This window comes from Pseudonaja textilis, chromosome 4 (assembly GCF_049901715.1).
Source record: "Pseudonaja textilis isolate UNSWEBS1 chromosome 4, rPseTex1.2, whole genome shotgun sequence".
Taxonomy (NCBI): domain Eukaryota; kingdom Metazoa; phylum Chordata; class Lepidosauria; order Squamata; family Elapidae; genus Pseudonaja; species Pseudonaja textilis.
The window spans coordinates 74,459,436-74,481,340 of NC_141993.1; the positions used below are offsets into that span (position 1 = coordinate 74,459,436).

The following is a 21,905-nucleotide window of genomic DNA, read 5'->3' on the forward strand; positions in this document are numbered from 1 at the left end:
TAGTTTATTTTAGCTATATAAGCATGAAAAGAAATGTAAATAGTTTTAATTTACTTGCGCTGGGTACCACTATGCCATAATTCCCAAATGCTGAATGGGATAAAATGATGTGACATGCTGTTTTCAAACTCCCTTAAAGTGGGATGTGTTTCTCAAGCTTATTAATTCAAAAGCCTACTTGTTTGTTTTGCTGTTGGTGCTTACATTACTATTTTTAAAAGAAATATTTACACTACAAACTGCCTATAATCATGACACTGGAGTAGAATGCAAACAACTGTAAATGAATAAATAAATTACAATGTCTTTGATGGGAAGAACAGTGATACTCAGGAAAATAAGCAACAAGTAAGCAAATAATAAAGAAGTGTACAAATGTGTAAAAATAAAATTATTTCCTCATGCTTCATAGCAATTTAAAATTCCTTAAGAAAAAGGAAAATAAGACTTTCAAACCAGAAAAATCCTTATCATCAAACTTTATTTTGTGTGATGGCAAAAGTTTCAGGAGTAGGATAGAAAGATTTTCAGAAAGTTTAACTGTGTTCTAATTTTTAAAAGTTGTATTATCAATGTTTTACTTTTTTTGATAACTTATCAAATAATTGACAATAGAGAACCCATTTTTTTCTGCTGTAGGTCAAAAAGACAGTTTAACAAATTTTAAGGGCATATACTTCAAAATCTCTTGGCTCAGTTCAGTGAAAATTGGCATGCTCTTTTCATTTATAATGTTTTAATTTTGAACATTCCATACCATTAGAAAAAAATGCATTTCCAAAAATATTTATGATTTTCTCATAACAAAAAAAAGGAAAAGTAGAGGTCTATTTTCCTCCCTGATTTATGCTCTAGAATTTGGATATGTTAGAGTACTACAAGACATATAAAGTTAATTCTTTGAGCTAAATGTAGTTAGATAAGAAAAGACATCATTTTCCTAAATAAAACACTTCAAAAATCTCACTGTTTTATGAAGATTTCAGACTTAATAATAATAGCAATGTTTGGAAAATTATGTTGAAACAATAATAAATATTAATTATTGAAACTTCTTTTGAAAAATAATAAATTATAAGTAAAAGGTTGGTGCTGAAAGATGCAAACCATCTCTTCTTTGTGTCCACAATAGTTATGATTTTTCAGTGTTCCAGAAAATGCAATTTCTTAGTATTTGCTTGAAATAAATACTACCTACCAACTAATCTGACAATAATTCAAACAACAATTGGATTGACTTCATGGGTGAGACAATGCATGTGCCGTTTTTGAAATGTGTTTGTATGGGGGGGGGTCTGTTCTTTTCTTGGCCAAAGTGTACCCCAAAAAGTAAAGCCCAAAATACCATTTGCAACAAAATGCATAGCACAAAACAAATGAAGTGGTTTACTGACCAAGTTAACTCCTGAAATACTACTGTTCATTTTTTTCCTTGCATTTTTACTTAAGATCCAAGTGTGAGATATGAACTTCAAAGCTCTACCAAGCCTCCAATGGCTGAATTATTTTTCTCTTCTAACTCTTCCCTATTTAATTTTTACAGTTGTCAACTGGTTTGAATTGATTAGAAGTTGGAATGAAAATTCAAGCCATTTTCTGTAAATATCAGTATTTACCATGGCCATCAATATCAAATAGAACACTATTATACCCTTGATTCAAAATAGATTCCATTTTAGTTAAGGACACAATTTTCACATTTCTCATGTTTGTTTGCATATATGTGGGGATCATCTATCTCTTTTATTCTCTAGAAACATAAAAAGTATGTTTTTAAAACCAAGACTCCATTTGTCTGGAATTGTATACAAGGGTGGGATTCTACCAGTTAGCACCTATTCTCTAGAACTGGTTGTTAACACTCTAAGCAGTTCAGAGAACCAGTTGTTAGAAGAAATTACTGGCCTAATCCTGTAAAGAAGGCAGGAAGGAAACATTCTGGTTTTGCTTACAGAAACTGCCTCTCTGTTAACTCTTATTACATTCTTGGCAGGACTAGACTTCCTGTCTCAGAAACTTCTATGGAGTTTTTTTCTCCTTCTTTGCTGGTACTTTGCTTGTGTGGAGGAACCATTCAAAGTTACAATGGCACTGAAAAAAATGACTTATGACCATTTTTCACACTTACGACTGTTGCAGCATCCCCACAGTCATGAGAGGCCAGGCAAGGAGATGCATGCCTCGATGTGAGTGATATTGAGTTGGCCATGCCCAGCCAATAACATGACCACCAAGCCACACCCACCAACTTAGCCATGCCCACAGAACCGGTTGTTAAAAAATTTGAATCCCACCCCTGATTGTATAGGGTCTCTTGCTTGAACAAGGGCTGGACTAGATGATCTCCAATATTCCTTCCAACACTGTTATTCTATATTCCGAAACCGGAAAAAATGTGTCCTGTCCAATTACTATAACTATATGATTTTACTAGAAAGCTTTTTCAGTCAGAGAGGTTTTTTCCCATTCATTTTCATCCCTATAAAAGGGACATAGTGGGTCAGTGGCTAAGACACTGAGTTTGTCAATCAGAAAGGTTGGCAATTCGGCAGTTCAAATCCCTAGACCTGCATAATGGAGTGAGCTCCCTTTACTTGTCCCAGCTTATGCCAATCTAGCAGTTCGAAAGCATGTAAAAAAGTAGAAAAATAGGCATGCCAGCCACTTGACCACAGAATTGTCATCAGACAGTGCTGGCTCTTCAGCTTAGAAACGGAGATGAGCACTAGAGCTGGGAACAACTAGCATGTATGTACGAGGGGAACCTTTACCTTCATACCTTCATCTTCCATCAGTTTTAAAAAGAGATATGGCTTCTTGTAATTTTTCAGGGTTGTTTAGGGCAACAGAAAAAAAGACCTGGGATCTACCCATTTTAAATGATATCTGTCTTGTTTTACATTAGCAGATGAAAGCCAATATCAGTCAATCCAGAAGTCAGTTCTGAATCAAGGACATATAAGAATCCAAAACCATATTGAAATCCAATGGAAAGAAAATGGGAAACAAGACAAGTTTTTTTTTTAAAAAAAGCCATATAGTAATAGAATTGGAAGGGATCTGGGAAGTTCTTCTAATCTAACCCCCTGGTCTATACCATTTCAGATAAATGTGGTCCAGTCTATTTTTGAAAGACTCAATTGATGAAGAACTCACAACTTTTGAAGGCAAGCCATGTCATTTCAACTCCTTACATTGTACAGTATGCTCACCTCCAGCACTATCACATCCATCCTATGCAAGCTGTTATTCATTTGGATGAATCAGGCAAAGAAGCTATACAAGAGTGGGGATTTAGTTATAGGTAAACATGCTATTCTTGAAAAGCTTTCTTTGCACACAAGCAATTCGTTTGGCTCTGAATCTCCTGCAGTTATGAGATCTCACTTGGACTTTAGTCTGTTAGTTTGAAAGTCGGGTTCCTGAAATTGACCAAAACTAGTAAAGCAGGATGTCACTACTGGTAATTCTTGACTTATAACCACTACTGAGTCTTTAAATGAGCCACATGCAATTTCAAGGTAATTTTTGCCATGGTTATTAATTAAATAACCACAGTTACAAATCACTAGTGGGATTCAATTTTTTTTTACTACTGGTTCTGTGCGCGTGGCTTGGTGAGCATGACAGGGGAAGGATATTGTAAAATCTCCAGTCAGAAGTAGTATTTTCAGGTTTTCCGAACTACTCAATATTTTGCTTACCAGTTCTCAAGAACTGGTCAGAACCTGCTGAATACCACCTCTGTTGCAAATGAAGTCAGTTGTCAAGTGTCAATTATGATTATGCACCTACGGGGGACACTGCGACTGTCATACATGTGAGAATTGATCATAAATCACTTTTCAGTGCCATCATAACTCCAAATGATTATTAAACAAATAGTCATAATTCAAGGACTATCTATACTGTATATTCTTTCCCAATGGGATGATGTCTGATGAAGGGATGTTCATCAGAATGTTCCAACTTTGTTGAACAAGCCCTGCTAATACCATAGGAGACAGGACTATATACATCATAATGCAAACCTTGAATCATGCCCAGAAGCAAATTAGCAATCAATGCAGCTCTCAAAACAGGGATATTGCATGGGCTTACTGAGGTAGGCCCACCACTGTTTATGTTTCTTTATTCTGGGCCAGCTGGATTTTCTAGCTGATGTTCAAGAGCAAGCCCATGTAAAACGTGTTGCAATAATTGAGCTGTAGGGTTTGAGTGATTGTATGAAGGACCATCTTTTATAGGAAAAGTGTGCAAATGCTATATCAAATGAATGCAAAGACCTTCCTGGCATCACTTTATAGGAATTTATGGTTACAGGAACTGGGCTTGGCTAATATAGTAAAGAGAAGGTCCAGGGGAGACATGATAGCAGTCTTCCAACATTTGAGGGGCTACCACAGAGAGGAAGGGGTCAAGCTATTTTCTAAAGCACCTGTAGGCCAGACAAGGAATAATGGATGGAAACTGAACAAGGAGAGATTTAACCTGGAAATAAGGAGAAACTTTCCGACAGTGATAACAATCAACCAATCAAACACCTTGCCCTCGGAAGTTGTGGGAATGCCATCACTTGAAACTTTCAAGAAGAAATTGGACTGCCATTTGTCAGAAATGGTGTAGGGTTCCCCGCTTGGGCAGGGGGTTGGGCTAGATGACCTACAAGGTCCCTTCCAACTCTGATGATCTGTTATCTGTTATCTGCTACCTGATCATAGAGTAGGACTTGTGAGACTAGAAAGAGATTGTGCACCATTTTCAAATGGAGAAGTGCTACTCCATCTCTGGAAACTGTTCCAGATTTCTGGGATACATGGAAGATTAAGCAACAAAAGAAAGGCCAAATTTAAACATGGACCGTATTCACCTGGTCCTATAGAAAAAAAAAGATTTCTGAAAAATTTCCCAGTGCATCCTAATGAAAGGGCAACCCCATTTTTCTTTTGATCATATGACCCAGAGCTGAGTATATACAGACATCCTGTGTTTTCCAGTGCAATATAAACAGATACAACATGAGCAGTAACACAGAGAGAGAGAGAGAGAAATCAGCACTTATGAATCTATCATGATTAAAATATCCTCCCTGCCTCTCTCTCTCATTCTGCCTTTCTTTCTCTTTCTCAGGCACACATCCACACACATCCACACTTACATTATATGCAAACATGAAATGCATACTGTGGGCACTGTTTATAAAGGAGTTGGAAAGAATTTCACAAATCATATGCTTTCTCTAATTTCCTTTTCAAAGAGAGCCTATAAACTGACATTGGAAATGTGGGAAAAACTTAAGAAAATCGAACTTGATTGATATGTCAGTTTCTGGATTAATGTGGATGTTCTGCATGAATTTTATATGGGAAATAAAAGGGGGGGTGTTAAGCAATTTTATCTGTTGCTATATAATTGATCTAGATACATTTCACTCCTACCATAGATGTTTCTGACCTATCTTTTAAAAATGTGTAGTCTGAAATTTGGATTGGCATTTAGTCTTATTATTATTCTGTACCATGCAAGAAGTTAACCTTAAGATAAATTAATGATAAGAATATCAATAACATAGTTATTGAGAAAATAGTCAGGAGACCTAAATGCAATAATTCATTATTGGTGGTTGGCCGTTTCTCAGATTGCCCCTAAAAGGCACATATTCACATGACCAATACTTGCTACTACACTCATGTTTGAAAACATGAAATATATGTGGATGAGTGGATATGGATAGACAGACAAAAAGACAGTGCATGCATGGGATTTCTACTCTGTTAGTTTCTTTCTTATGATTAATGTATGTTAATTAAATGTCCCGATGCTAAAGGTCATTTCCTGCAATTATTCCTTGCCTTTCAAATTTCCCTTTTTGTATGTTAAAGAACATGATGGTAGAAGAGCTGAGATCACATGGAATGTCATACTTTGCAACTTGAAACACTGGCCTTCAACTGCACCAGCTGTTGTGATGACAAATGAAAGTTCAGTTCTCTTGAAAGATAGTAGATGACTAATAATACCAAAGCATATTCTGTCTTGTTATAATTTAATCCAACATTGTCATCTTTTGAAAGTATTGGGAAGTATCTTTTCTAGAGAAATAACTAGCAGATTCTCCATTGCGAATATTATACTCTGTCTCTGATATCAACATCAATATCCCATATTATTTTTAACATCATTGCTAGTATCTGTGAACAATCATATTAATATCAATAATGGATCAGGAATAGCCAGATGTCATTCTTAAATCAGGCATTGAAAAAATACTTTCAATTTCTAAAGAGAAATAACAAGAAAAATTGCTGTATTGTAAAATAAAACAGCCCTTACCCAGTTTTTGCAAAATTTGCCCAGTACTTCAGTATAGATCTGCTCAGTGCTTCCTCTGCTTTAGTGTAATTAACTCTTCGCTCTAGAGGTAATCCAAATACAAACTCAATTTCATAACCATGTGGAACTCCCATCCATTCTGGCCAAGCAAGTTTTGAAGATCTGTGCTCGAAGAAGTAAAAAAAAGCATTGTTCCCTGCCAAGGCAAACTGTTTTATGAACTCTACTGCAGGGCATGAGAAATAATAATCCCCAACAATATCATCCATGGCATCACGATAATTGAAAATATTCTTCTCATCTTCCCAGTCTGTGTAGTGGAAAGCAATAGATTCCAATCCCATTTCATTTAATTTTGGAAAAGCAACTTTCAAACCTGCCTGGAATTCTGTTTCATTGATAACACTGTCATTATCTTTGCTGAAGCCAGGAGCACCGTACACAAGAAAAGTAGTACCTTCATCTTTGTTTACTCCTAACAAGATCTGTGTTTGTTTAAAGTGTCCATTTTTCAGCAATATTTCTGGCATATCAGCAAGAAAGTCACCATCAACTATGGGACAAAACTGCAAACTTATAAGACCGGTGTATATTAAAGCTACTCCTTTCTCCAATAGCTCTTGGGGTTCCTTGTTTTGAAGACAGAATATAATCTCGGTTTCATTTTTGCCAGTACAGTGGAGGAGTTCAGCTAGAGCTAGAGTTCTTTTTCTTGCTTCAGATGATAGAATTGCACCCCAAGGAGCATTCCCAGATCCACTTTGCATGATTGCCCTAGTGAAGAGAGGATAGCTTTGAGGAGAAAGAAGATGAAAACTAACAGACCCTGCTCCAGCACTTTCTCCAAACAAGGTCACACTTTTAGAATTACCTCCAAAGGCTCCTATGTTGTCATGGATCCATTGAAGTGCGAGCCTTTGATCAAACAAACCTACATTTCCTGGGGCATCTTCATTTCCTGGCAAAGCCAAGAATCCAAAAGGCCCTAACCTATAATTCATCGATACAACAATGACTCTTTCCACACGAGCTAGAAATTTGCCATCATAAACAGAGAGTGAAGATGTCCCACTGTAGAAGCCACCTCCATAAATCCATACCATGACTGATGCATTTTTAGGCTTGGGAGAAGGAACCCATATATTGAGATAAAGGCAGTCTTCACTAAGTTTTGTGTTTGGATTCCACATCTCTGACCCTTCAAAGCCAGGGAAAGTATTATCTAGGAGTTGAAAGCAAGAGTTGGCATATTTGGTGGCACTCCAAGTTCCTTCCCATTCTTTTTGAGGTTCTGGCTTTTTGAAACGTAATCTACCAACAGGTGGTGTAGCAAAAGGAATCCCAAGAAATGCAGTTACTGTTCCACCAAGCACAGGTAAATGAATACCTTTGACCATTCCATTCTTAGTAGCAATGATGGTGTCATCTCCAGCAGGGAACACCTTCTTGACAAACATACAGAACAGAAGAAAGCACATTATAATTTTTGTATGGCTCCACATCCCATTGGTATGCATCACCAATTCTGAAATAAAAGAAAAAAAGAAAGAGTTTAAGCAGAACTTTCAGATGCAGAAATACAGCGAGTCACTGCATTAGGGACCTGTGTTGCATAGCCTCAAGAGACTAACTGACAGTTGTACTCAAACCAAATGCACCTCAAAGACATTCCAGTTGGGAAACTGTCCCAATTTCATTATTTACAAAGTATAACCAGATGGAAGTGAAGAAAAGATAATAAAAAACACCACCTGCAATACTATTTCATTTTGAACACTAAACTGAATATTCCCACATTCACTGTTAATCAGCCAACACCTAGCCAGAATCTAACTGAGAATATGCATCTTCATTCAGATGATCCTTTGTCATGCAAACTCAGACTGCAAGCCCAGCTCCTCCTTAAATTGGAGGTGAACATTGTTTGCTTGTTTGAGAATAAAGGATGCAGAGTTATGAAAATGATCCTTGGAAAACTGTTCCCAAGCTCTTGATAAATGCCAGAATCAAATAAAACCTGGAAAAATTAGAGGAACTAAGTCTTGAAACAAGTTTGTTCCAGCAATTGGAAAACCTATTTATAAGGAACAGTTAATGGGTTTGAGCTAAAAATATCATATAAGACAACTTTTATTTTGGAATGTGTATAGCTATTTATAATTTTTACTATAATGCTGACAAAATAATGTTTGGAATTATTCAACACCGATTTGAGCCTTGCATGGAAATAAGGTCTTGATTTTATATGAAGATAACAGCAATGAGTTGAAATTTATCACAGGGAGATTCAACCTGGAAATAAGGAGGAATTTCCTGACAATAATAACTATTAATCAATGGAACAGCTTGTCTTCCAGAATTGTGAGTGCTCCATTGTTTGAGATTTTCAAGAAAAGATTGGACAACCATTTGTCAGGGATGGTATAAGGACTCCTTCCTTTTGCAGGGGGTTGGACTCCAAGGTACCTTCCAGCCCTATAATTCTATTATTCTATGAATTTAAGTTAAAAAAAAATAGTGGTAGATTGGAAATGACGCAGGATTGACACAGGAGAAGTTTGTTCAAACAAGTAATTTTAGGAAAGTTTAAATCATTATTTAATCCATCATGGACATTTTAAGAGATCAAGGTTATGGCAGAACAGAACAGAACAGACAGAAAAAATAATGTGTTCACAGTGGCTTGTTTGGTAAGAATGGTTATCTCTGTATGTGTGTTTTTGTGTATACGTGGATGTGTATACATGAATGTATAATCCCTCTTGACTGCTTCGTAATGTATCTAATATAGGCCTACTTTGGGAGTCAATTCTTGAATAATAGTAAAAAAAAAAGTAATATTTGTATATTCTTAATAAATATCATAGGGAAAATGCTCCATAATAATATGCAGTAACTGGGACATTTTGAGTAATTTCCTCTTGAAAGAAAGATACAGGAAAGGTGTGTGTGTGTGGGGGGGGGGTATTCCATGTCCTCATTACTGTCATTTTAAACAATCTGTTCTCAAGTCATTTGAGTAATGCTTCTAGCCTTAGAAGGGGCTGAGTTCATTTCTGTGGAAAATACAGCTGCACAACTCTTAGAGAGCTGTTTTGCTCATTGCAAGCTAAGATTCTGAAAACTGAGAATAGAAAATAGGAACATTTTTCCTTTAAGTGTTTCCTAAATATATGACACTATCAAAGAAAGTGAAGGACAGATAAGGAATATCAGGAACAATATTTCACTGATTCAGTTGAATGCAGGAGCAAATGAAAAGCCACAGTATAGGATAAGTATTGAAAGGAACAGTAAATTTTATATTCTGCATTCCATAAAGAAATATGAAGTATTATCTTTAAACTGTACTCATTGAGCAACTTAGAGGAACAACATGTGCATGCACGAATATTATGCTTTAATAGAGGGATAGGATCAAGATCATGAGAAGTTCAGGTGCTGCTTTACAAAGGCTTAGTGAGACAACACTTGAAATACTGCCTCCACTACTGGTCATCATGAGATGAAAAGGATGTTGAGACTCTGGAAAAAGTTCAGAGAAGAGCAACAAAAATGATTAGTGAGCTGGAGACTAAAATGTATGAAGAATGGTTACAGTAATTGGGTATGTCTAGTCTAATGAAAAGAAAGACTGGCGGGGGGGACATGCTAGCACTACTCCAATATTTGAGGGGTTCCTTCAAAGATGAAACTATTTTCCAAAGCACCAAAAGGCAGGACAAGAAACAATGGCTGGAAACTAACCAAGGAAAGAAGCAACCTAGAACTAAGGACAAAATTTCCTGATGGTGAGAGAAATTAACCAATGAAATATCTACAGAAGTTGGCTATGGAAGTTGTGGGTGCTCCAATCACTGCAGGATTTCAAAAAGAGACTGGACAACCATTTGTCTGAAATGAAATAAGGTCTGCTGCCCAAGCAGAAGGTTGGATTAGAAGACCTACAAGGCACCTCCCAACTCTATTATTCTATATTCTATGTTCTTTTAAGTCTGGTGGAGAATGCAACTGCTCTAGGGAATATGAGAAATGCTTTGAATGATTTGAATATGATTTGAATGGACTTAGTCCTAAAACTTGGTTTTAGGTGGACGAGTATGGATGCCTCTTGCCAGGGAGTAAAACAACAGAAGTGACAGGCTTTCTGCACCATTCCTAATTTCTCCAAGGTTTGGCCAAATCAAATATCTTTTCACTGATGAATAAAGCAGATGATGATAGGTTGCCCCAATATGGCAGAAATTGTCTAGACAAGGGAGAGAAGGGTCTCTACATTGACTACCGTGCTGATTATATCAAAAGTAAGTCACAAGTTCTGGTTTGTCAGGCTTCGGTGGTGGCAGGAATTCAAGATTATGCACGATTCCTGCTGCGCTCGCTGCTGGAGTGCCTCCGATCCAGCTGGATTTGGAGGCTATAGTTATCCCATAGAGAAAACTGAAGATAGGGGACATCCAGGCAGGGGTCTGGGAGAATCGCAACCCCCTTCCCCAGCTGGCTTAACTCCCTTTTGCAAAGGCAGTGGAGCGGTGGTCAGCAATGGCCACCACAAAGAAACTTTCAGTCAGACAAGTTTGTGCAGGAGGAAGTTGAGAAAGTGAAAGTTTTTGGCTGAACTGGGACAACAAGCAACATCTGAATACCCTGGATATTTAGCTCTTTAAAGGATACATTGTTTCCCAAGAAGATCGCAAAAAGCTGCGGATGAAAGTGGAAAGGGAAAGTTTTTTTCTTCCACTCTCCTTCCCTAGAGAGATAGCAGATGGAAATCGGAAATACCCGCTTTGGCAACAGAAGGTAACTAATATTGAAAATTAAAGCCAAGAGGACATTAATATTTAAAAATCAAAATCTTTTTTCTATAAGTGGGAAGGGAGAGGTAAATGATTTATACTAAGATTTTGCTGGAGGAGACTTCTTGGAGTTTATAAGATCAGAGACTAAACTGAGACTAAACTTACCCAAGAGCTTGCTCTTCCTGAGACCATTGTCTGTGAATTGTCCTTAAATATCACATTTAAATTCTTACTATGTTACAGAGCCCCTGATTATGACATCAAACATGTAAACAAGCTAAATTCACTACTAACATGGGCAACATCCTGTCCACACATTTTTATCTTTCTTGATGACTTCAATCTACCTCACATTAACTGGACCCTAAATGAATGTAAAACTGAACCCATACATGCAACCTTCTACAATTCTGTAACAAACCTGGGACTGGAACAACTAGTAACCAACAATACTAGACTTAACAACTGCCTCGATCTCATCTTCTGCAATAGTTTGAATTCAATTTACGGAATACAAATTAAAGAACCCTTTTCCAACAGTGACCACAACATGATTGACTTTTGTCTCAACATACATCGAATGTGATCCCCAGTGATAACTTAAAAACAGGCAACTGTAATCTTATAGACAATGATCTCTCATCCCTTGATTGGCAATTTCTATTCACTGGATGCAATACTGTTGAAGACCATTACAACATATTTTTACTTGAAGTCAAGAGTCATCAAACTATATGTAACAAAAACAACTCCAAAAACCAGAAAAAAACAGATTACTCATAACAATAAGGAAGCTTCAATCCAAAAAGAGATCACTTTGGCAGAAAAACAAATCTGGTCATGTTGCCAACTTCAAAAGCCAATACAAACATTTATGCCACCAGATAAAGACTGAATGCACCAATTATCACATTAAACAAGAGGAAAACCTTCTACGCACCAATTCAACCTGCACTTTGTACAATTTTGTAAACAACAAACTAAAAGACTCAAGTTCCATCCCACCCCTGAAAGGACCTAATGGTAAAGACTGCAACAACGACACCATTAAAGCCAACATCTTTAATACATTCTTAGGCTCAGTATTTGTAAACAGCAATGGATCATTCCCAGTATTTCCTAGTCGAACCACAGACAACTACAATGATCTAATGCATATCAATTTTAAAGAAGACAATGTTGAAAAAGCACTATGCAATCTAAAATCATCTCTATCTATTGGACCGGATGGAATAAGTGCCTACTTCTTAAAAAAGCTACCCACTGCCATAGCCAAACCTCTAAGCAAAATCTTCAAAAAATCTTTCAGGACCAGCTCCTTGCCAAAACTATGGTCACAAGCCATGGTCATCCCCATCTTCAAAAAGGGAGACCCCAGCCCAGTTGAAAATTACAGACCAATCTCTTTATGCTGCGTCACCTTTAAAGTCATGGAATCAATTATTAATCAATCCATTATCCTCCACTTAGAGACCTACTCTCTAAAAAACAATTTGGTTTCAGGAAAAAAATATCATGTAATCTGCAACTCTTACACTGCAAAAACATATACTACACAACTCTATCAGGGCAAAGCAATAGACACAATCTACATAGACTGCTGTAAAGCCTCTGATTCAGTGGTACACAACAAACTACTCCTAAAGCTGAAACCTTATGGTATCTTTGGACACCTGCATAATTGGATAGAAGCATTCCTGTCAAACAGACAACAAATGGTCACAATTGGGAGTGTCCTATCAAATTCTGTACCTGTCAACAGTGATGTCACCCAAGGCAGTGTTCTAGGACCAACTCTCTTCATACTCTACATAAATGACCTCTATGATCATATTAAGAGCAACTGCATTCTCTTCACTGATGATGTAAAGCTATTCAACACCACAGACAATACTGCTACCCTTCAAAAAGACCTCGACTATGTATCAGAATGGTCAAACAAATGGCAACTTCAAATCTCAACAAATAAATGCTCTGTCTCATATATCGGCAAAAAGAAATAAGAAAATAAAATACAAGCTGAATAGTCAAGACCTTGTTGACGATTCAAACTTTGTCAAGGATCTTGGAGTACTCATCTCTAGTGATCTAAATGCTAAAGCCTACTGTAACTACATAGCCAAAAAGGTATTAAGAGTTGTTAACCTAATCTTACATAGCTTTTTCTCTGTTAATATTACATACAAAACATTTGCTAGACCAATACTTGAGTACAGCTCATCAGTCTGGAAACCACATTACGCATCTGATATTAACACAGCTGAAAAAGTCCAGAAATATTTCACAAGAAGAGTTCTCCACTCTTCTACTCGTTATACCTTATGCCATCAGACTTGAAATTCTAGACCTAGAAAACCTAGAACTACGCTGCCCTCAATCGGATCTAAGTATAGTATATAAAATCATACATTGCAATATCCTACCTGTCATTGAATACTTCAGCTTCAACGATAACAATACAAGAGCAAACAATAGATACAAACTCAAGGTTAATCGCACCAAACTTGATTTCAGGAAATATGACTTCAGCAACAGAATGGTCAATGTTTGGAATACTCAACCTGATTCTGTGGATTTTTTCCCCAAAAACTTTAACCTTAGACTTTCTACGATTGACCTCACCCCTTTCCTAAAAGGTCTGTAGGGGGCATGCATAAGTGCACCAGCATGCTTACTGTCCCTGTCATATTGTTTCTTTTATTTTTCTTATATGTATTCATGCATTCATAACTATGTTTTTACTTATACCTATTATCTTGAAGCAATTTACAAATAAAATAAAATAAAATAAAATAATGAATAAAATAAAATAAAATTGGATAAACAATGACACTTGGGAACCAGCAAATATCTACAGATCTAACTTTGCCTGAGGTGGAGATATTTTTTTTCCAAAACTAGATATAATATTTTACCATCTGTATTGCTGTAAGGGTGATCTTCAAGACCTCATGTACCAAATGCAGCTGCTATGTGGTGAGAAAAAGATTTCATACGTTTGTCATATATCATTGCACTGTAAATTTTTACAGAAATTAGATCTACTAATATTTTGCCTTTAATATGCAAATTCCCAGGAAGGCCAGACAACCTTTATGCGAATGATCTTCCCCTTCATTATTTGTTCAATAGACAATTTTTTGTTTTGCAGCAATGAAAATAAGTCATAACTGGTCCCAGGCATAACCACTTACAATTTATGTATGGATTCTGATTTAATATGAGAATTCTTCAATCATCCTACTTATTTTGTTTAGGTGGTGTGCATTTGTACTCCACCTGTTCTGCATAGTATATTAATACACATTATTGTATTTGCTTATTTTATTATTATTTTACAATAGAAATTTATTGTCATGATTGTATTTTGACTCAACTATTTAAATTGATTTTTGTGTTGTATATTTTGTAAATTATTCAGCAGTAACTGAATAAACATTGCCAGGAGTCAGGAAGTTGATGGAGTCAAACATCAACTTCAAGAACACCAGACAAAAAAATGATATCCAAGGTTCTTTTCTCTTCTCTTTTCTATTGAATGCAAAGACATTTTGTTTTTCTTTTGCTATCCTTTACTAAGTATAAGAGTGACCCATGTACACTCAAGAGGAAGTTCTAATGTCTGGTAACATGTTTAATACATGATTGCTTGTATCTCTGCAAAATCAACAGCTCTGACTAATGAAACCACAGCTTATTTTGAAGACTGGCAAAGAAGCCTTCAATGTGTATGTATGAGTTCTTAATAGCCTATCCCGCCTTTTCCATTTCTAAGAATATGTTTAAGGCATCTCAAATAATCATGACAAACACACCATCATTTTAAAAAAAGGACTTGATCCTACTTCTGCAGTAAAGCACATTTCAGCAGATACTAGAAAAAAAAAATATCTGAGGTCCTAAAAAGTTGCTACTGTTGATCATGCAGTTGAACAAAGAGAGTAAGTTGATATGAGATGATTTTATTTATTTATTTATTTGATTTGATTTGTTAATCGCTTACAAGATAATAGGTGTTAGGAATGTAACCTAACAGCTATTTGGGTTGAAAATATATAAACCAGGATAGAAATTTTAATACTGTCTCTTTAGAAAAATGCAAAATTTGTAATTGGGTATGGTTTTTCAAATGGCCATAAGATGGAGCCAGAAACCTGGGTTGTTTTAGTCTTAGTCTCAGAAGAGAGTGTGTCTGAGTGAGTCTCTGTTTTCCTTCTGTTGGAGAGTATTGCCATTCCTCCATTTTTCCTAATTGACTGCTATTCTTGGATTTGATGTAAGTCTGTTATTGAACTGTTTTTGACACTGGACTTTGTTATTGGATTATCCCTGGACTAAAAACTGACTGATCTTATCTGTGAATGACTTTGGACTGTGTTTGAACTTTGCTTAAAAGTTTCTGGAAGTAAAAACCTACATTTACTGTACAGTGTATCTGTGTGCTACGTGTGTATAATTCAAACATTACTCTTAAATACGTCTCCCTATATGCGCTCATTCGCCTAATAGGGAATTACCTCAACAATAGGTATAAGTATAAACATGAGTAAGAATACAGGAAATAGGTACAAATAAATGGGGACAATAGGACAGGGAGGGTAGGCATAATTGTTTACTTATGCATGCCCCTTACAGACCTGCTAGGAATGGGGTGAGGTCAATAGTGGATAGTTTGATATTTTCATAGGGAGGAGAGCAGGAGTTTATTCAAACAAAGCACAGTCAAATATAATTCTTCATATTATTCTTGCATTTTCAATTAACAAGTCCAGAAAAAGACAACTTTAATTAACTATAGAACTGCAAGTCTATATTAGATAGTGAGTAAGAAAGTTGACCTTGAAGAAAATGTGCAGAAACTGTTACCTAGGCAAAAGGGATTAAAACATTTTTAAAGTTCAGAGCAATGAGATAATTTTGGGAAGAGATTTCATTTATTCACTAGAATATAAAAAGGAAGAAATGTAGCATAATCAAACCATTAAGATCCTGTATTATAATCAACCTCAATAAAAAGCCTTCATGTGGACTTGATTCCTGGTCTGATCTACTGAGAGGGGTTGACAATTAATATGGAGTGGCAAATTTAAGAATAGATGTAACTGAGATTAAATTATATGAAAGCTTTTGCTGAAATCCTATTATACATTTGTTGTTGATGGATTGATTGATACCATTCAATTTTAGCATTTTTCTTTATCGCTTATATATGCACACTTTAAAACATAGTTCCTTTCAATTATAGCTAGCCACAGATATTCAGTGGGAGGAGTTACTAGGGAATAATTCTGTGACATCTAAAGAAGGACTTCCTTTTTTTTTAGATACACATCTGTTAAGTAGAACAATGATATTTAGTTCTTTCCCAGTCTTTGCCTGCAGAGATGACAGTGGCAATGTTAGAGAACTGCTAAACTAATTTTTCTCAACTTGGCTAATTTAAAAATGTGTGAGCATGTGGATACTTTGAAGATGTGTGGACAACTCCCAGAATTCTTCAGTTCAAGAAGTCATTCAACTCCCAGAATTCCCAGTCTTCAACTCCATTGCTGGAATTATGGGAGTTGAGGTCTTCAACCATTTAGATAACAATAAAAATTGGGTGGAGGCGATGACATTACAGAGAGAGGGGGGGGGGGATACATAACTTTTTAAAAAAAGTTGAAACATACTCCTATTTATATCTACCTAGAAGTATGCCTTTTTTGCATTTTGATAGTGATTACTCTTAGATGAGGGTAGAGACATGCTACAAATAGTGTAAAACAAGACACCTCCCCTGCCCAAAAAAATCAAGGCTACATATTTCTATCGATAGTAACACTGGGTTCAGTGTTATAGTAAACTACACAAGTACCTATCTTCACAATTGGAAGGTATTGATTTGAATTGTAAATGCTTAAAAGTGTAATCCATTTTTCCCCTCATAACCCTGACAATGATAATATAAAATGGAAAGGAAAAATATGAGACAATCCTCTGGACTTTGAAACAAGTCCCACTAAGTATAGAGTTGGATTGAAATCTAAATTACACATTTAATTAGAAACTGCTTCATGGTATAAGACTTTAATCAAAATAATTTAATTTACTTAAGAAGGTGAGGGAAAATATGTTGAAATAGATATACATCTTTTCATATCAAATTTAAACCACATAGAATTTAATAGGATTATTTACAAGAAAGTATGTTGAGTACTGAATCTAGATTTGAAACAAACAAAACTTTCCTTTCACAGAAAACTTAAGCATTCAGTTAAATACAGCTACTTCCAACACCTATAGAATGCCTACTGTTTTAGTTGGAAAAAGAAAAGGAAAGTTTTTAGTTGTGCAAATTCAGAATTTACAAGCAAAATATTTAGACCTCTGTGCTTAAATGAAGGAACCAGCACTAAAAAGAAAAGAAAAAAAGAAAGAAAAAGAATAACATGTCAAATTCATAGACTGTTGGTCTATTAATATGAACATCACACAAGTACATATAGCAATGCGCTGGCTGGCAGCCAATGTTAGCTATCAACTATACATATTGGAATCTGTCATAATGTTGTACATACCAAATGGTTTATGTAACACTTTTTGAACTGTTTTAATTTTCCACCAATTAGCAGTTCAGGTTAAACCATGCTGCAAGTCCATACGTGTACATCTTAACATATCGTTGTATGGAAGTCAAATGTTTTGCAATAGGGATTTGATCTCTCTCTCTCTCTCTCTCTCTCTCTCTCTATTGCAGTCAATCAAAAGTTTAGCTGTTGGGGTTCTTAAATTGACTCATGTTAACCCAAAGCAATTCAAAACAAATCTATCTCATTCTCATAAGATTAAAAGTAATTAGAAAGTTTCTTTCAGATGACATCCAAATTGAAACATGAGTTTAGATATGTTTATTTTTAAAGATTTGTTTCCATTTAGCCTTACTCCGTGGAAGCTAAACAGAATATACTTCACTATTATCATTCAGTGAAGCAACACAAATTGATCTCAGTGATTGTTTCCTCTTCTTGTAAATCTTTAGTCAACCAGGAAATCTATATACAAGGCAACATGACCTCAGTTTAAAGTCAGAAAGTGGTTAAATTAATAAATGATTTTTATAAAGTTCAGTTTAATTTACTTAGCTCAGAATCCATTGAATAATACTATAGTTCAATACACCTGCCTGCTTACTTGTTTCTTCATTTGCAAAATAAACTTGGTATTCTTAGCAGAGCAAAACATGGAGAGAACACAGCATTTTAGCAGACTGCAATTCTGTACATATCAAGCTTAACTATAAGTTTTGCTGATAGAGATCAACGTAAATAGAGAATCTCTTACCCAATTCAGTTATAGAGAAGCCAACGGAGAGAGGGGGAGAGGGAGAGAGAAAGAGCATGCAGTGCTCTTTAATACTTCAGGAAACTGCAGTGTTCAGCTGCTTCTATAAAGCTTCCAAATTGAACTGCTGACATTATAATCAACTGTTTAGGAAAGTGATCACGAGACTTGGCAACTGGAATCTGATCTGCAGGCAGGCAGTCTTTATATCTGACATCTGTTCAAAATAGCTGAAGACTTGAGAGTTAACAGAACCTGGGAATTTGAACATTCCATCTTCTTTGATTTCTCAAAAAATGGGAAAAGCAAAGAAGTATACTTTTAGTTTGAAAAAGCTACCAACGTTCTTTTACTTCTACAGAAGGAAAAAAAAAGTCTGAGAAAAAAATAGTGTAGTTCTTCTCCTACCCATGTTAGCGTTTGTTCTCTTCCATTCACAGATAAGAATAAAGAAAGTATTATACTATGTTCTTGGACATCAGAAAAAGTGATGGATCCTAAATAAAGATCACACTGTTTTTATGTATTTTCAATTTTATTTTGATTTTGTTTTGCTTCTTTTTTGTAAAGAGAAGAAAACAAGGGAGAAAACAGAAGAGAAATATTCAAGGAGAAAAATAAGAATATTGAGATGGAGCGAAGGAAGGAGGGAGGGAGAGAGGGAAGAAGGAAGGAAGGAAAGATGGAAGGTGGAAGGAAGGAAATATTGCAGGATGTCTATAAAATATTAAATTTGCATTCATTACATCTGAAAATGGGTACAAACATAACAACATAATCTCTACTGTTGATTTATGGAAATAAGAAATGATATTGTTACATATTTTTTTAAAAAATCCTCCATATCCACATACTCCTCATTAGATATTTTCTAAGAATAGCATTATTATTATGATATTGTAGCAAAACCTATAACCATTTCTGTTCCTTTGACCAAAACTTGGATTTTTTAAAAATACTTTACATTTCAGGATATACAATCCTTATTTAATGCACTGGAAAAGAAACATTTAGCAAAACATGGAACCTATTTTTATAGAGCAAAGAATTCTCTGCAGTCTTGGATATCTTTTATGAGTTTGGTCACTGCAGACTATTTTCAGATATACTATTGAATGTTTAGCCTCATGGAAAAGTGATGATAAAGAATCATACAAAAAGAGTAAGCTGAAAGTTTGTTTTGACTTTTAATTAGCTCTGCAATGTTCAAAAGTCTGAATGCACATTGCCTAGCAACTTACAGGGGACCAAAGAAGGTTGTTCTTGTGTGAGTAGGTGAGTGTGTGTATAAAGGAAAACATTTAGCATGCCCTAAATCTTTGGGGACATCACTGCTGGTGAACCTGATTGATTAGAATCTTTTTTCCCTTTCTCTTTTGCAGTATTTCATGGTAAACTATAGCCTCTTCTATCCAGGATTCTTCGAGAATTGGTTGTGGTCTTTTTTTTCTTCTAATTAATGTTTTACATTCTTCCCTTGAGTTCCTTGAATCATGGCCAGAGCTTCTAATTAATAATATTCAAGCCTATTAGTGTTCTGTGGCCTTTGAGACACTCCATAGATTACATGTGATGGAATATCATATTAACACTGTCTTCTGGATATAAGTTACTCCTGAATAACTTATGGAAACTCCTATATCTATATCTATAAATCCCACACATCCTGGAAATAAAATGTTTAAACTATTCTCCTAAGGATGCTGTTTTAGGGCATTACATGCCAAAACAACCAGACACAAAGATAGTTCCTTCCCTTCCCCACGTGCCATCACTCTGCTAAACATCTAATTCCCACAGCACTGTCTTGTGACTAAAAATATTTATCCTTATAGTAGGACTGTACTGCTTTTATCATTCTCATCTTCTCTACTACTTTCTCCTATTAGTATCTTATGATTATCCCTTGTTTGCATCTTATGATTTATGATCTATCACCGACCAGTTTGTTGTTCATGAGTACACTGAGAGCTTATGCACCGGAGTTAAATTCCTTGTGTGTCCAATCACACTTGACCAATAAAGAATATCCCAATATTCCAAGTCAATCATACTCTTTCTGTTCATTCTATGAGAATCAACATGGCAGGCATACTTCTGGTATATTCTTTGAAACAATATCACCTAGAAAGGTGTAGTTGAGCTAAAAATACAATTCTAAGAATTCTCTCCAGGTGTAGGAAAGGTAGTCACTGATGTCCCTCAAGACCTTTGAAGAGTGCAAGGCAGGGTCAAGATGTTAAATCTTTTTTTACTAGTCTATTTCTGCTTCTGCAGGATTGAGAGTCTACAGATGAGTTCATTTAGTTGGCTTTTGATAAGGCATTGACTTGTAGAAAATGATGCTAATGCACTGAGCTTAACTATATTTTGTTTGCTTGTCTCAATGTATCTTGAGTGTATTTAAAAGCTCTCAAATGAGCAGTTTAACACTCCCATGCTCCCATGTAAACAAATGAGATGAAGATAACATTTTACTTGAATATTTTATTGCAAGTCCTGTGTGAAAAAAAGCCAAATGTCCATTAGCAAAAAACTGAATATATCTTCTACCTAGACTCTCTACCACAAAAGGTAGGTAAAACGTCAAGAGGACGTCTGGAGCTGGAAACTGCAGAGCCATGCCTTCTTCAAGTCTGGCAAGCTACAAAGATGAATCATCCACCCAAATCACTACAAATAACTCACAGAAAGGCTAAAGGACACACAAAAGAAGATGTGGGACAATGTCTTTAGAGAGACATACCACTGACTCATAGAACAAAGTGATGGATTTAATGGGTCTTTACAGGCCAAATTCTAGGTTCTCTCATATAATCTTAGCAGCAGATTCAGTGTGACACTAAAATATGTCTTGGAGCAACTTGCAAAAATTAACTATGACATTTGCTGAAACACATAACAAATGGCATAAGATAAAGAACTCAAAGGGGAGAATATAATTGACAGGTTTACTCTATGTGAGCTAAATCATAAAGTAAGGCAACAAGTAAAGGAAGACTATACAAAGTCACAAAAAGCTATAAAGGCAAAAGGTAGCATCATAAAGTGTCAGAAAGAACTGCAACAGAAAAGAGGGCTCTTGAAACCTTTCAAGAAAGATGATGAATGTCACTACAACCAAAAGGATAGAAATTGAAAAAGAGTACCAGATTCATTGCCTCAAAAGCAGCTATGACAAAATGTTACCATTCAGAGGGATACTGAACAGTGCTAAAAATTGAAACAAATGATGTTCTTCATGAAATAAGACTAGAAAAGTCAAACAAAGTCCCAAGCATAAATGCTGTTATCTCAGAAGTTTAGAAACAAATGAATAAATACTTGCAAAGCCACCTGTCAAGTTCTTCAGTGATTGCTTAGATGTAGGAGATATTACCGAACAGTTGAAAAAGAGGAGGAGGAGGAGGAGGAGGAGGAGGAGGGGAGGAGGAGGAGGAGGAGGAGGAG

At 35.8% G+C, this 21,905-nt stretch overlaps 1 protein-coding gene across 4 annotated transcripts in view; it reads right to left on the reverse strand.

Moving 5' to 3' along the window:
* BCHE (butyrylcholinesterase) overlaps positions 1-21,905 on the reverse strand; it is a 156,500-nt gene that overhangs the window by 88,076 nt on the left and 46,519 nt on the right. The window contains exons 1-2 of one of the 4 annotated variants that reach the window (XM_087933393.1): positions 18,456-18,664; positions 6,334-7,858 (exon numbers count right to left, since the gene is read on the reverse strand). In XM_087933393.1, coding sequence (XP_087789519.1) covers positions 6,334-7,858; positions 18,456-18,513 — 1,583 coding nt within the window. In that variant the 5' untranslated portion in view covers positions 18,514-18,664. Of the gene's footprint in view, positions 1-6,333; positions 7,859-18,455; positions 18,666-21,905 lie in introns of those variants that run through there. The other 3 variants (XM_087933389.1, XM_087933390.1, XM_087933394.1) reach the window with 3 other exon arrangements.